This window comes from Lipotes vexillifer, unplaced genomic scaffold (assembly GCF_000442215.2).
Source record: "Lipotes vexillifer unplaced genomic scaffold, Lipotes_vexillifer_v1.1 scaffold1378, whole genome shotgun sequence".
In the NCBI taxonomy this organism is placed as follows: Eukaryota; Metazoa; Chordata; class Mammalia; order Artiodactyla; family Lipotidae; genus Lipotes; species Lipotes vexillifer.
Window position 1 is genome coordinate 2537784 of NW_006775104.1, and position 14126 is coordinate 2551909.

General features: G+C 41.3%; 1 protein-coding gene across 1 annotated transcript in view; it reads right to left on the reverse strand.

The window, feature by feature from the left end:
- FAM162A (family with sequence similarity 162 member A) overlaps positions 1 to 14126 on the reverse strand; it is a 44643-nt gene that overhangs the window by 3225 nt on the left and 27292 nt on the right. The window contains exons 2-3 of the mRNA XM_007449706.1: positions 6012 to 6134; positions 2919 to 3027 (exon numbers count right to left, since the gene is read on the reverse strand). Of these exons, the coding sequence (XP_007449768.1) occupies positions 2919 to 3027; positions 6012 to 6134 (232 nt within the window). The remainder of the gene's footprint in view (positions 1 to 2918; positions 3028 to 6011; positions 6135 to 14126) is intronic.

Below are 14126 nucleotides of genomic sequence, written 5' to 3' on the forward strand. Positions count from 1 at the left end.
CAATTCACTTTGTATATGAAACACAATAAGGGGGTGTAGATGAATATAGAAGGATGTATTATAGAACTCACATCCTCCCATAAAGACATCAAAAATACATCTACATTTGGAACAATTCTCACAGAATACCCACCGAACACTGGCAGAAGATCTCATACAACTAAAGCTGCAAGAAAGATCACCAAATAACTGAGTAGGACAAAAGAAAGAAAGAAAAAAAAAGGAATTGGGACAGGACCTGCACCCTTGGGTGGGGCTGTGAAAGGGGAAAAGGTCTCTCACACTGGGAGGCCCCTTAGCTGACTGGTAGGTCCACTGGGACAGACAGTAAGCCTCAGAGGCTCAGAGGAGAGTGAAGCAGCTGGCTTACAGTAGGCAGGACAGAGAGAGTCCAGCACAGGTGGCCCTGGCCACCTTGCTGCACTTCCCAGCCCAAGACGCGTGCCTCCTGGTGTGTGTGCAGCAGCTCAGGGCTGAAAATTGGGCTTCAGCAGACAAACCCGGGGAGAAGAGTCAGTTTGGCTGTGCGGAGGCAGCCTGAAGGGCCTCAAGTGTAGTCCAGGCTGCAACTGGAAGTGTGTGGAGGACAGAGGCTATGCCCATCACCGGAGCCCCACTGTCAGCACGCTAAGGTAGGGGCAGGGACTTGCCACAGCAGCCTCATTCTTGGTGAGCTCACAGTGGGTGTGGCTCAGCTGCTATGACTTCTGGGAGTGTGCAAGTGCTGGGTGGTTGCCCGCATACAGAGGCAGGGCTGAAATCTGAGGCGATTCCCTGCGGGCGTGCAACTTCAGCGAATTTATGCCTGTGGCAGCACCTGGGGATAATCCGAGCTGATTACTGGCTCTCCTGTAGCTGAGACGGGTCCTGTGCCAGGAGCAACAGGCTTCGTGGGTGCACACACACAGAAGTGGGGCTGAAATCAGAGCTGATACCGGCGTCTCCACACCAGAGGCAGGGCTGAGGGCCACGCCAACAACAGTGTACTTTGTAAGCCTGCACAGTGTGTGGCAGGCGACATCACAGAGCACATGTCTGGGTAGTCAGCTCCTGGGGGGGAATACACAGCAGCTCCTTTCCCAGCCGGAGCACTCCACTCCTGCCTACCTCACATCACAGCTTAGAACCGGATCTGGGGGCTTCTCTTCCAACAACTGGGGAACAGACCCTGCCCATGACAGGGCTGTGACAACGACAGAGCAAAGAGAAGGCCCCACTCAACACAAGATCCAGTGCAGGCTCTGCTTACCACAACACAAATCACACCACTATGAAGGAGATAACAGCCAACACACATTGAGGAAAGATGTGGCAGACATCCAGACCAAAAAGAGCCCTCACACCAAAAATATTGGACTCACAGAGGCTACACAGGGTCATTCCCACATAAAAATAGCCCTTCAAGACCACAGTAGATAACTGTTTCCCTTAAATTCATAGAGTCAGAGAAATTATAAGTAAAATGAAAAAACATAGGAACCACTCCCAATTAAAAGATCAAGAGAAATCTCCTGAAAGAACAAACAAGTTGGTTTGTTTCTCTAGACTGAAGAAACAGACCTCTCCAGTCTAATAACCCGAGTTCAAAAGTGAGGTAATAAAAATGCTGGAGGAATTAAGAAAGGCAATCACTAGAAATGCAGATCACTGTAACAAGGACCTAGAAACTATAAAGAGGAGCCAATGAAAATTAGACAACTCAACTGCTGAGGTGAAACCGGGCTAAAGTCAATAAAGAGCAAACTAAATAATGCAGAAGAACGAATAAGTGATCTGGAAGATAGAATAATGGAGATCACCCAAACAGAACAGCAGACAGAAAGACAAATGAAAGTAGCGGGACTTCCCTGGTGGCACAGTGGTTAAGAATCCACCTGCCAATGCAGGGGACATGGGTTCGAGCCCTGGTCCGGGAAGATCCCACATGCCACGGAGCAACTAAGCCTATGTGCCACAACTACTGAGCCTGCGCTCTAGAGCCCACGAGCCACAACTACTGAGCCCACATACCACAACTACTGAAGCCCATGTGCCTAGAGCCTGTGCTCTGCAACAAGAGAAGCCACTGCAATGAGAAGCCCGTGCACCACAATGAAGAGTAGCCCCTGCTCGCCGCAACTAGAGAAAGCTCGCACACAGTAACAAAGACCCAACGCAGCCAAAAATAAATAAATAAGTTAATTAATTAAAAAAATTTAATATCAGTTTATGATAAAAACTCTCCAGAAACTGGGCATAAAGGGAACATACCTCAAAATAATAAAGGCAATATATGAAAAACCCACAGCTAACATCATACTCAACAGTGAAAAGCTGAAAACATTCCCTCTAAGATCAGGAACAAGATAAGAATGCCTACTCTTGCCACTTTTATTCAACATAGTTTTAGAAGTCCTAGCCAAAGCAATGAGAGAAGAAAAAGAAATAAGAGGAATCCAGATTGGAAAGGAAGAAGTAAAACTGTCACTGTTTGCAGATGACATGATAACTATACATAGAGAATCCTAAAGATGCCACCAGAAAACTACTAGAGCTCATCAGTGAACTCAGTAAAGTTGCAGGATACAAAATTAATATGCAGAAATCTGTTGCATTTCTATACATTAACAATGAAATGTAAGAAAGAAAAACTAATTTAGTCACTTTCTGTAGCTAGGAGAGGATATCAAATCAGCTGACTTCAGAGTATCTAACAGCTCTTCACTAGGCACTACATAAGGTATCAATGATAACACATAGATTTTCCAGCACTGTTATTATTCCAGGTACTTGCCAAAGACGAAATATTTAGAGAAGTGGAAACTGTTTTAAAATTTGGTTGAAAGGTTTTAAGCAGTCAGACTCAGAGGAACTGCTTTTCCTTTAAAATAGACTACTGAAAAATAAAAGCTGCTTACAACCCTAAATTCAGCACTCACGAGACAGACTCTGGGATTTCATCTTCCTTTTTGAAGCGACCTGACCATATTAGGATCTTCTTCTCCCAATCCGTAGGCTTATGCAATGGCACTCTGTGGCTGTAAGTGTCTATGAGGAAAACAACAGAAGATATCTTACTTATGTGAGACTGACTCTCAAATTTAGCAACATTAAAATGCTATTTGTGCTTTTTAGCTATTCTCTAAACAGAATCATTGAGAAATCTCAAGCTAATTAGAGCTCTGTTTGGATGGAATTTCTTAGGTTGCTCATTTCTTTCTTTCTTTTTTTTTTTGTGGTACACGGGCCTCTCACCGTTGTGGCCTCTCCCGTTGCGGAGCACAGGCTCCAGACGCGCAGGCTCAGCGGCCATGGCTCATGGGCCCAGCCGCTTCGCGGCATGTGGGATCCTCCCAGACTGGGGCACGAACCCGTGTCCCCTGCATCGGCAGGCGGACTCTCAACCACTGCGCCACCAGGGAAGCCCCGTTTTTTTTTTTTTGGTTTTTTTTTTTGGTTGTTCATTTCTTAAATGAGATTCAAAAATTCTGTGAGGACTGAAGTAAAATAAAAGCATTATTTCCCAATATAAGCCATAGCCATTGAAAGCTGAAAGAACACCATGAACAAAGTTATAAAGGTGAGAAGGATGAACTAAAAAGAGAACAATGAGGAGCCTGTTTGACTTCAGTAGAATTAAAAAAAAAAAGTTTGTAGGTAAAATCAGATTATAAAAGAACTTGAATGGCAGGCTAAGCTTTTTAGACCTGATTCAAAAACTGCTGTACACTTTGAAGCAAGGAAGAAGTTAACATTTTAGAAAATTTAATCTGCACAATGGATGGAAAGCAAAAGGATAGGACAGAGTGGGTAACAAGTCCAAACAGAAGATTATAATACAAGGTATTACAATACAAGGGTGAGGTGATATAGTCAGAACTAGAGTTATAACAGCAGAGAGAGAGACAACAAAGTCAATCCGATGATGACTGAAAGAATTTGGAGATGAAGACAAAGAAGGATTCATGAAGAACCTCAAACTTGGATGAGTAAGACAGTATTGTTAACCAAAATAAGGAGATTGTGAAAAGAACCAGTCAGGAGAGGAAAAAGCATGAATGCCATTTTAGATCTACTGACTCCAAATTCATGCCATCTGAGCAGGTTTCATTAATAAGTTGGGAGTGGAGATAACCACTGGTGCAAAGGGAGAGCCAGTGAGGATGATAGAGAAACATAGACGACCAGGGGCTGAGCCTTGGAGCATGACCCAGAAAGGAGACAGGGGAAAGAGGCAGCAGAGGAAAACAGAGCAGCCAAAGATGAAAATGAACAAGAAAGGTAGAACCACAGACTATAAGAGAGCCTTTCAAAGGAAGGGGAAGTCATTGAAGACAAGGAGCAGAAAAAGCTAGGGAATCACAGAATGTCAGGGTTAGAAAGGACCTTGGAGATAATCTCATCCAACTTCCATATAATGCCTACATCTCTCTTGCAGACAGACCATCTCCTTGACTACATACACATCACCTTTGCTTAAGCTGCACCTTTCACTTAACCAGAAGGCAACAGCAAAAGGAACAGGAAGGTCACTTGGAAAAGAATCCATAAAGAACCAAAGTCAAGAAAAGAGGTTTAGAAGTACAGAAATAGAACTGCTGTGATTTTATCTTTTAACCATTCCAGCACTTGGCACAACTTTCTCTAGAGTTTTTTTTTTTTTCATTTTATGTACTATATACTCATTAAAGACAATTCAGAAAGTATAGATGTGAAAAAAGAAAAATATAAAAACCACCCCTAATTCTCCTGTCATAGCATGATCACTATATTTTTATTTTGGTGTGTTTCCTAAATCTTATCCCCATACATATGTACATATATGTAATTTCTATATGTACCATGCTTGTGCTTACGCACAATATAAAATTTTGTATCCTGCTTTGTTCATTAACATGATGACAAACACTTTCCATGCCAGTATGCGGTATTTATAAGCCCTATTTCCAACAGCTGCACAACCTCATCAAGTAGATCCAACATATATAATTAATCATTTCCAGATTACTTAACATTTAGACTAATTTTTCATTTTCCATATATATATATAAATGGGAACATCTTTACATTCAAAGCTTTTTCCACATATAGGGATTATTCCTTAGGATAGATTTCCAGAAGTGAAATACCAGGTCAAAGGGTATAAACATTCTGAAGCTCTTGATAAATATTTTTTGAGAATAATTCTCTTCCACTCACCAATACCTGACTGGCCCTAGTGCACTGCCATGAAGAAGCAACAAGCAAATAGTTCCTGGGACCCTACAGTTTATATATTATGCTCCTTCTTCCACAGTGGTGACAATGACAGGGTTTGGAGTTAGGGATAGGACTAAACATGGCTGAAGTCAATGTACAAGCCAGTGCGTAGCCCTAATTATATTTTACCCCAAACATCATTTTTTGATTTGGTTCATCTTTGAGGTTCCTTAAAAGATGATTTCTAGACCTCTATTTACTTTGGTGCATCTATCATCCTATAAAAAGCTCCAGTCAAATCCCTGAGGCAAGAGATGAAAATGACAAACGAGAAAAATGAAGAAATCACTGCCACATGTAAGCACAGCTAATATAAGCACAATTTGGGAGGCCTGAACTACATGATAGGGTATGATATAGGGACCCCTGTGACCACCTCTCTTTTAGGTTCTTTTTTTTCTTTTTTTAAATAAATTTATTTATTTATTTTTGGCTGTGTTGGGTCTTCATTTCTGTGAGAGGGCTTTCTCTAGTTGTGGCGAGCGGGGGCTACTCTTCGTTGCGGTGCACGGGCTTCTTATTGCAGTGGCTCCTCTTGTTGTGGAACACAGGCTCTAGGCACGCGGGCTTCAGCAGTTGTGGCGCACAGGCTTAGTTGCTCTGTGGCATGTGGGATCCTCCCAGACCAGGGCTCGAACCCGTGTCCCCTGCATTGGCAAGTGGATTCTTAACCACTGTGCCACCAGGGAAGCCCCTAGGTTCTTTTGATTCCAAGTTATTCTAGTCTTTGGGAGCTGCCTAGTCCGTAAGCAGAAAGACTAATAAAAACTTACGGGTTGGAGGCTTTGGAATTTCCTGGGGTTTGTTGCAAAATCCATTTATTCTCTTCAAATCAGAGTTTCTCGTAAGCCTTAAAGATGAGAAAGCATCTCTTTCACAGAACCTAAAATAACTTCCTAGAAAAGAGAGAAAAATGTTTCAGAGAAAGGAAATTGATGTCTCAAAATGAGAAATACCTGCAAGATACAATTTCATTTACAAAGATTAACTCACTTAAAAATGAATATCCTACTCTATATGTAAGATACATGTACTATATTTAAGGTGCTATGCTTAGTGCTATCTTTAAATATGCATGTTTTGCTGACTAGGAAATTACGAATTTACAACATAAACATTTTATCAGCTGTAAGTTTTATAAAAGCACTTCTCACGTGTGTCTTATCATAACAATAATGGTTCTGGTGGGAATATTACGGATTATGACCCTTGGCCATTGAGGTAAAGATTAGCAACCTCCCAGAAGTGCTAAAACAAGATGCCAAGTTGCCAATACTGTTCTGATAAACTCTGGGTAGGGGGCTGCAATGGCCAGCAAGGGGCTCTTTAGAAAGCCTTGTTCCATCCAAGACATAATTCTCCAATTAGAAATCAACTTTAGATACAGTCACAATTTATGTATAATTTTAAAACTATATATATATTTATATACATACAAATGTATAAAACTATGTTATCATATACAGTATATGTATGCAGTTAATTTTTAAAGTCTAAACTCTAAACACCTATAGAGAATAGTATTACAAATCACTATGTATTCACCACCCAGTTTCACCAATTATCAATACATGGCCAATATTGTGTCGTCTGAATCCCACCCACTCCCTCCCACCAACCAGATTATTTTAAAGCAAATCCCCAACAACCTATTAGTTCATCGATAAACACTTCAGTATTTATCTCAAGACAATAATAACTTCAAAATCATATCCAGAATACCATTAACATAACTAAAAAATATTCCTTTGATATCAGCACATTATGATCAAATGACATTATGATTCAATTTCTCCAATGGACTCACAATTTTTTTTACAGTGGATTTATTCTAAATAGGTGCACACACTGAATACAGTTGATGCATGCCATATAGGTCTCTCCCTCCTTTTTTTCTTGTCATATATTTGTTGAAGAAACTAGATCATTAGTTCGAATTTCCCTCGCTTTAGGTTTTGCTGATTGCCTCCCCATGGTGTTATTTAACATATTCTTCTAATTCCCCTATTTCTTGTAAACAGATTTTTGAGGTTTCATCAGATTCAGGTTAGAATATTTAGCAAGAAAATGTCATAGGTGGTACTGTGTACACCCTACCGTATGATATCCTAAGGTATACATCGATTTTGTCTTTTTGTGATATTAAAATTGAGCAGTAGATACTATCAGTGTGACTCATCCTTATAAAGTTCTCCATCACCTTTCATCTAATGTTTTATGCAGATTGGTGACTGTTTCATTAGGGGTTGCAAGATGGTAGTATTTTTTTCTACTTTACTTATTTGGTTATCCTGAGGTAAAAGTCATATAAGAAATGTAGAATAAATGCTTGATTCTTTCCCTTTATTTGCCAGTTTTCAAATTAATGAATTGGTTTCCTGCGGTTTCCTCCACAGGTAACCTTTTGTTTATAAGTAACATAAGGAATTCTTGCACTTAACACATGTGATGTGCTCCAGTCCATTCCAGTTATTTTTCTTTTTAATGCCCAGATGTTCCTATCTTTAGTCACTGGGGACCTTTCTAACTGGCTCCTGGGTCCTTTCAACATGCGCCCAGTAATCATTTATAGCTGCCTTACTTTCTAACATGTTCTGTACTCATTTTAAATGCTTCCTGCCCCAGATTTGGAATCAGACATTCCTCCAAAGTGCTCTGGTTCCTTTAAGTAGAAAATGTTCTTAGAGATGCTGAGGGAGGTTCATTGTTACTGAGTTTGTCACTGTTTCCAGACCTTTTCAGTGAACAAACCTAAGAAACACATTCCTTCTTAAAACGAATGTATGCTTAAGAACTTAGAAATTTTCACCTTCAGCGTTAGCATGAACATTTTTTAATGTCAATAATTAATCAGAATTCAAAGCAGAGACAGCCATAAACAGTTCTGATGAGGGTAAAACGGGATAATTCTAAGTATGGGGGTGTCATGGTATAAGAGAGAGCAGGACTGGTATAGGATTCAGTCAGAAGATCACAAAAGAGCCCTAGGGTCCTACGACATGGAAGAAAGGGAGCACTGCAGTAGAATGAAACAGAAAAGAAAGCTGGAAAGTCACCAATGATAAATCTGACCAGGGTCCTGACCCTCCATGATGCTCTGGGTGACAAAGAAAAACATGCCCAAGACTTGCTTTTAATGTGACAAGAGTGTGCCCTCACAGCTTTGTGCTTAAAACATCACAGGAGAATTCAAGCAGTTTTAAAAATCTATTTGTTAGTGGACAGTGTGTACCTTTGAAATTCCAAACTCCTAATTGAGTGTCATTGTACCTTCAGAGTTTGAAGCAATAAGGAGATGCAAGAGAGTGACGAAGAGTAAAATGTGATTATAGCACTGGACCTCCCATAGTTGGTGAGAAACATAATTTCCTTCTTTTTTTTTCTCTTGCTGTTAAGAAAACTTTTAAACATAGCAATCTAAAAGATATCACTGTGGACTTCTCATAGGCATATGTTTATATATGTCTAAAGATGTTTAAAACAACACTTATTGATACATAATTCCACATCAAAAATTCATCCTTTTAAAGTGTAAAATTCAGAATCATCTCCTGCTTCCATCTGCTGCTGGACAGGAACCAATCAGAGAGAAAGAGGTGAAAGATGGAGAAGGGAGTCCAGGGCTTTCTCAATCACAAACCTCACCTCCACTCCAACTCTCTTTATACCTTTCTTGCAAAAATAATAATAGAAATAAGGAGGTGGTAGGGTTTCCAAAAACAAAAATTGTAAGCTTCAACCATCTGGGGAAGGCAAAAAGCTCATCCACCACAACTCTCAGTTTGAAAGTAAAGGAGGATTGGAGACATGGCGGCAGAGTAGAAGGAGTTGAGCTTACCTCCTCTCACAAAAACACTAAAATCACAAATAACTGCTGAACAACCATCGACAAAAAAAGACTGGAAACTACCAAAAAAGATATTCTACATCCAAAGACAAAGAAGCAGCTCCACAAGATGGTAGGAGGAATGCATGTGCGATACAATCACATCCCACACCCACCAGGTGGGTTACCCACAAACTGGAAAATAATTATAACGCAGAGGTTCTCCCACAGGAGTGAGAGTTCTGAGCCCCGGGCCAGGCTCCCCAGCCTGGGGGTCTGGCATCGGAAGGAGGAGCCCCTAGAGCATTTGGCTTTGAAGTCCAGCAGGGCTTGATCGCAGGAACTCCACAGGACTGGGGGAAACAGAAATGCCACTCTTAGAGGATGCACACAGGTCTCGTGCACACCAGGACCCAGGAAATGGCAGTAACTTCATAGGAGCCTGGTCCAGACCTACCTGCTGGTCTTGGAGGGTCTCCTGTGGAGGTGGGGGGCAGCTGTGGCTTACTGTGGGGATAAGGACACTGGTGGCAGAGATACCAGGGAGTACTCATTGGTGTGAGCTCTCCTGGAGGTCACCATTTAGACAACAAGACCTGGCCCAACCCAACAGGCTGTAGGTGCAAGCGTTGGGATGCCTCGGGCCAAACAACTAACAGAGTGGGAACACAGCCCCACCCATTGGTAGACAGGCTGCCTAAAATCTTCCTGAGCCCATGGCCACCTCTAAACACACCTCTTGACACAGACCTGCCCAACAAGGGACAAGACTCAGCTCCATGCACCAGTAGACAGGCATCAGTCCCTCCCACCAGGAAGCCTGCACAAGCCTCTTAGACCAGCCTCACCCACCAGGGGCAGACACCAGAAGCAAGAGGAAGTACAACCCTGCAGCCTGTGGAAACCGCAATCACAGAAAGTTAGATAAAATGAGAAAACAAGGGAGTATATTCCAGATGAAGGAACAAGATAAAACCCCAGAAAAGCAATGAAATTAAGTGGAGATAGGCAACCTTCCAGAAAAAGAATTCAGAGTAATGATATCAAAGATGATCCAAGATCTCAGAAAAAGAATGGAGGCACAGACTGAGAAGATACAAGAGATGTTTAACAAAGAGCTAGAAGATACAAAGAACAAACAGAGATGAACAATACAATAGCTGAAATGAAAAATACACTAAAATAAATCAATAGCAGAATAAATGAGGCAGAAGAACGGATAAGTGAGCTGGAAGACAGAAATGTGGAAATCACTGCTGCCGAACAGAATAAAGAAAAAAACAATGAAAAGAAATGAGGACAGTTTAAGAGACCTCTGGGACAACATTTAACGCACCAACATTTGCATTACAGGAGTCCAAGAAGAAGAGAGAAAGGGCCTGAGAAAATATTTGAAGAGATAATAGCTGAAAAATTCCCTAACATGGGAAAGGAAACAGTCATCGAAGTCCAGTAAGTGCAGAGAATCCCATACAGGATTAAACTCAAGGAGGAACATGCTGAGAAACATAGTAAGCAAACTGACAAAAATTAAAGACAAAGAGAAAATATTAAAAGCAATGAGGGAAAGGCAACAAATAATATACAAGGGAACTCCTGTAAGGTTATCAACTGATTTTTCAGCAGAAACTCTGCAGGCCAGAAGGGAGTGATGATATATTTAAGGTGATGAAAGGGGAAAAACCTACAACCAAGAGTAATCTACCTATCAAGGCTCTCATTCAGATTTGATGGAGAAATCAAAAGCTTTACAGACAAGCAAAATCTAAAAGAATTCAGCACCACCAGACCAGCTTTATGACAAATGCTAAAGGAACTTCTTGGCAGAAAAGCCCACATCTATTAGCAAGAAAATTACCAATGGGAAACCTCACCAGTAGAGGCAAACATACAGTAAAGGTAGGAAATCATCCACACAAATATGATATCAAAACCAACAATTGGGGCTTCCCTAGCGGCGCAGTGGTTGAGAGTCTGCCTGCCGATGCAGGGGACACGGGTTCGTGCCCCAGACTGGGAAGATCCCACATGCCACGGAGCGGCTGGGCCCGTGGGCCATAGCTGCTGAGCCTGCACATCCGGAGCCTGTGCTCTGCAATGGGAGAGGCCACAGCAGTGAAAGGCCCGCGTACTGCGCAAAAAAAAAAAAAAAAAAGAAAACAAAGAACCCAGCAATCAATAGAAGAGGACAGTACAAAAAATGCAGGATATTGGAAATACATTTGAAATTCAGAGACCAGCAACTGTGTGTGTGTGTGTTTGTGTGTGTGTGTGTATAGAGAGAGAGAGGAGGGCAGAGAGGGAGAGAGAGAGAGAGACTGCTACATCAAAACCTCATGGTAACTGCAAATTGAAAATCTACAATAGATACACACACAAAAAAGAAAAGGAATCCAAACACAACACTAACGTTAGTCATCAAATCACTAGAGAACAGTACAAAAGAGAAAGGGAAGAGAAAACACCTACAAAAACAAACCCAAAACAATTAACAAAATGGCAATAAGAACATATATATTGACAATTATCTTAAATGTAAACAAATTAAATGATCCAAACAAAAGACATAGACTGGCTGAATGGATACAAAAACAAGACATGTATATATGCTGTCTACAAGAGACCCACTTCAGATCTAGGGACACATACATACTGAAAGTGAGGGGATGGAAAAAGGTATTCCATGCAAATAGAAATCAAAAGAGCTGGAGTAGCAATATTCATATCAGACAGAATAGACTTTAAAATAAAGACTGTTACAAGAGACAAAGAAGGACACTATATAATAATCAAGGGATCAATCCAAGAAGATATAACAATTGTAAATATATATGCACACAACATAGAAGTACCTTAATATACAAGGTGAACATTAACAGATATAAAAGGAGAAATTAACAGTAACACAATAACAGTAAGGGATTTTAACACCCCACTTACATCACTGGACAGATCATCCAGACAGAAAATCAATAAGGAAACACAGATCTTAAATGATACATTAGACCAAATGGAATTACTTGTTACACATAGAGCATTCCATCTGAAACCAGCAGAATACACACTCTTCTCAAGTGGACATGAAACATTCTCCAGGATAGATCACATGTTGGGCCACAATGCAAGCCTCAGTAAATTTAAGAAAACTGAAATCATATCAAGCATCTTTTCTGACCACAACACTATGAGACTAGAAATCAACTACAAGAAAAAAACTGCAAAAAACACAAACACATGAAGGTTAAACAATATGCTACTAAACAACTAATGGATCACTGAAGAAATCAAAGAGGAAATCAAAAAATACCTAGAGACAAATGAAAATGAAAACACAACAATTCAAAACCTATGGGATTCAGCAAAAGCAGTTCTAAGAGGGAAGTTTATAGCAATATAAGCCTTCCTTAGGAAACAAGAAAGATCTCAAATAAACAGCCTAAACTTACACCTAAAGCAACTACAGAAAGAAGACCAAACAAAGCCCAAAGTTAGTAGACAGAAAGAAATCATAAAGATCAGAGCAGAAACAAATGAAATAGAACCAAAAAAACAATAGCAAAGATCAATGAAACTAAAAGCTGATTCTTTGAAAAGATAAACAAAATTGATAAACCTTTAGCCAGACTCACCAAGAAAAAAAAAGGAGAGGGCTCAAATTAATAAAATTAGAAATGAAAAAGGAGAAGTTACAACTGAATCCACAGAAATACAAAGGATCATAAGAGGCTACTACAAGCAACTATATGCCAATAAAATGGACAACCTAGAAGAAATGGACAAATTCTTTGAAAGTACAGTCTCCTAAGACTAAACCAGGAAGAAATAGAAAATATGAACAGACCAATCACAAGTACTGAAATTGATACTGTGATTTAAAAATTCCAACAAATGAAAAGTCCAGGACCAGATGGCTTCACAGGCGAATTCTATCAAAAATTTAGAGAAGGGCTTCCCTGGTGGCGCAGTAGTTGAGAGTCCGCCTGCCGATGCAGGGGACACAGGTTCGTGCCCCGGTCCGGGAAGATCCCACATGCCGCGAAGCGGCTGGGCCCGTGAGCCATGGCCGCTGAGCCTGCGCGTCCGGAGCCTGTGCTCCGCATTGGGAGAGGCCACAACAGTGAGAGGCCCGCGTACCGCAAAAAAAAAAAAAAAAGAAAAAGAACAAAAAAAAAATTTAGAAAAGAGTTAAAACCTATTCTTCTGAAACTATTCCAAAAAATTGCAGAGGAAGGAACACTCCCAAACTCATTCTATAAGGCCACCATCACCCCGATACCAAAAACAGACAAAGATATCATACAAAAAAGAAAATTACAGGCCAATATCCCTGATGAACATACATGCAAAAATCCTCAACAAAATACCACCAAACCAAATCCAACAATACATTAAAAGGATCATATGCCATGTTCAAATGGGATTTATCCCAGGGATGCAAGCATTTTTCAATATCCACAAATCAACCAGTGTGATACACCACATTAACAAACTGAAGAATAAAAACCATATGATCGGGGTTGTGGAAAGATGGCGGAGGAGTAAGACGCGGAGATTACCTTCCTCCCCACAAATACACCAGAAATACATCTACATGTGGAACAGCTCCTACAGAACACCTACTGAATGCTGGCAGAAGACCTCAGACCTCCCAAAAGGCAAGAAACTCCCCACGTACCTGGGTAGGGCAAAAGGAAAAATTAATTAAAAACAGAGACAATAGAATAGGGACGGCACCTGCACCAGTGGGAGGGAGCTGTGAAGGAGGAAAGGTCTCCACACACTAGGAAGCCCCCTCGCGGGCGGAGATTGCGTGAGGCGGAGCGGGGAGCTTCGGAGCTGCGGAGGAGAGCGCAGCAACGGGGGTGCGGAGGGCAAAGCGGAGAGATTCCCGCACAGAGGATCGGTGCCGACCGGCACTCACCAGCCAGAGAGGCTTGTGTGCTCGCCCGCTGAGGCGGGAGGGGCTGCGAGCTGAGGCTCGGTTTCGGTTTCGGTCGGAGCTCAGGGAGAGGACTGGGGTTGGCGGCTTCAACAGAGCCCGAAGGGGTTAGTGCGCCACGGC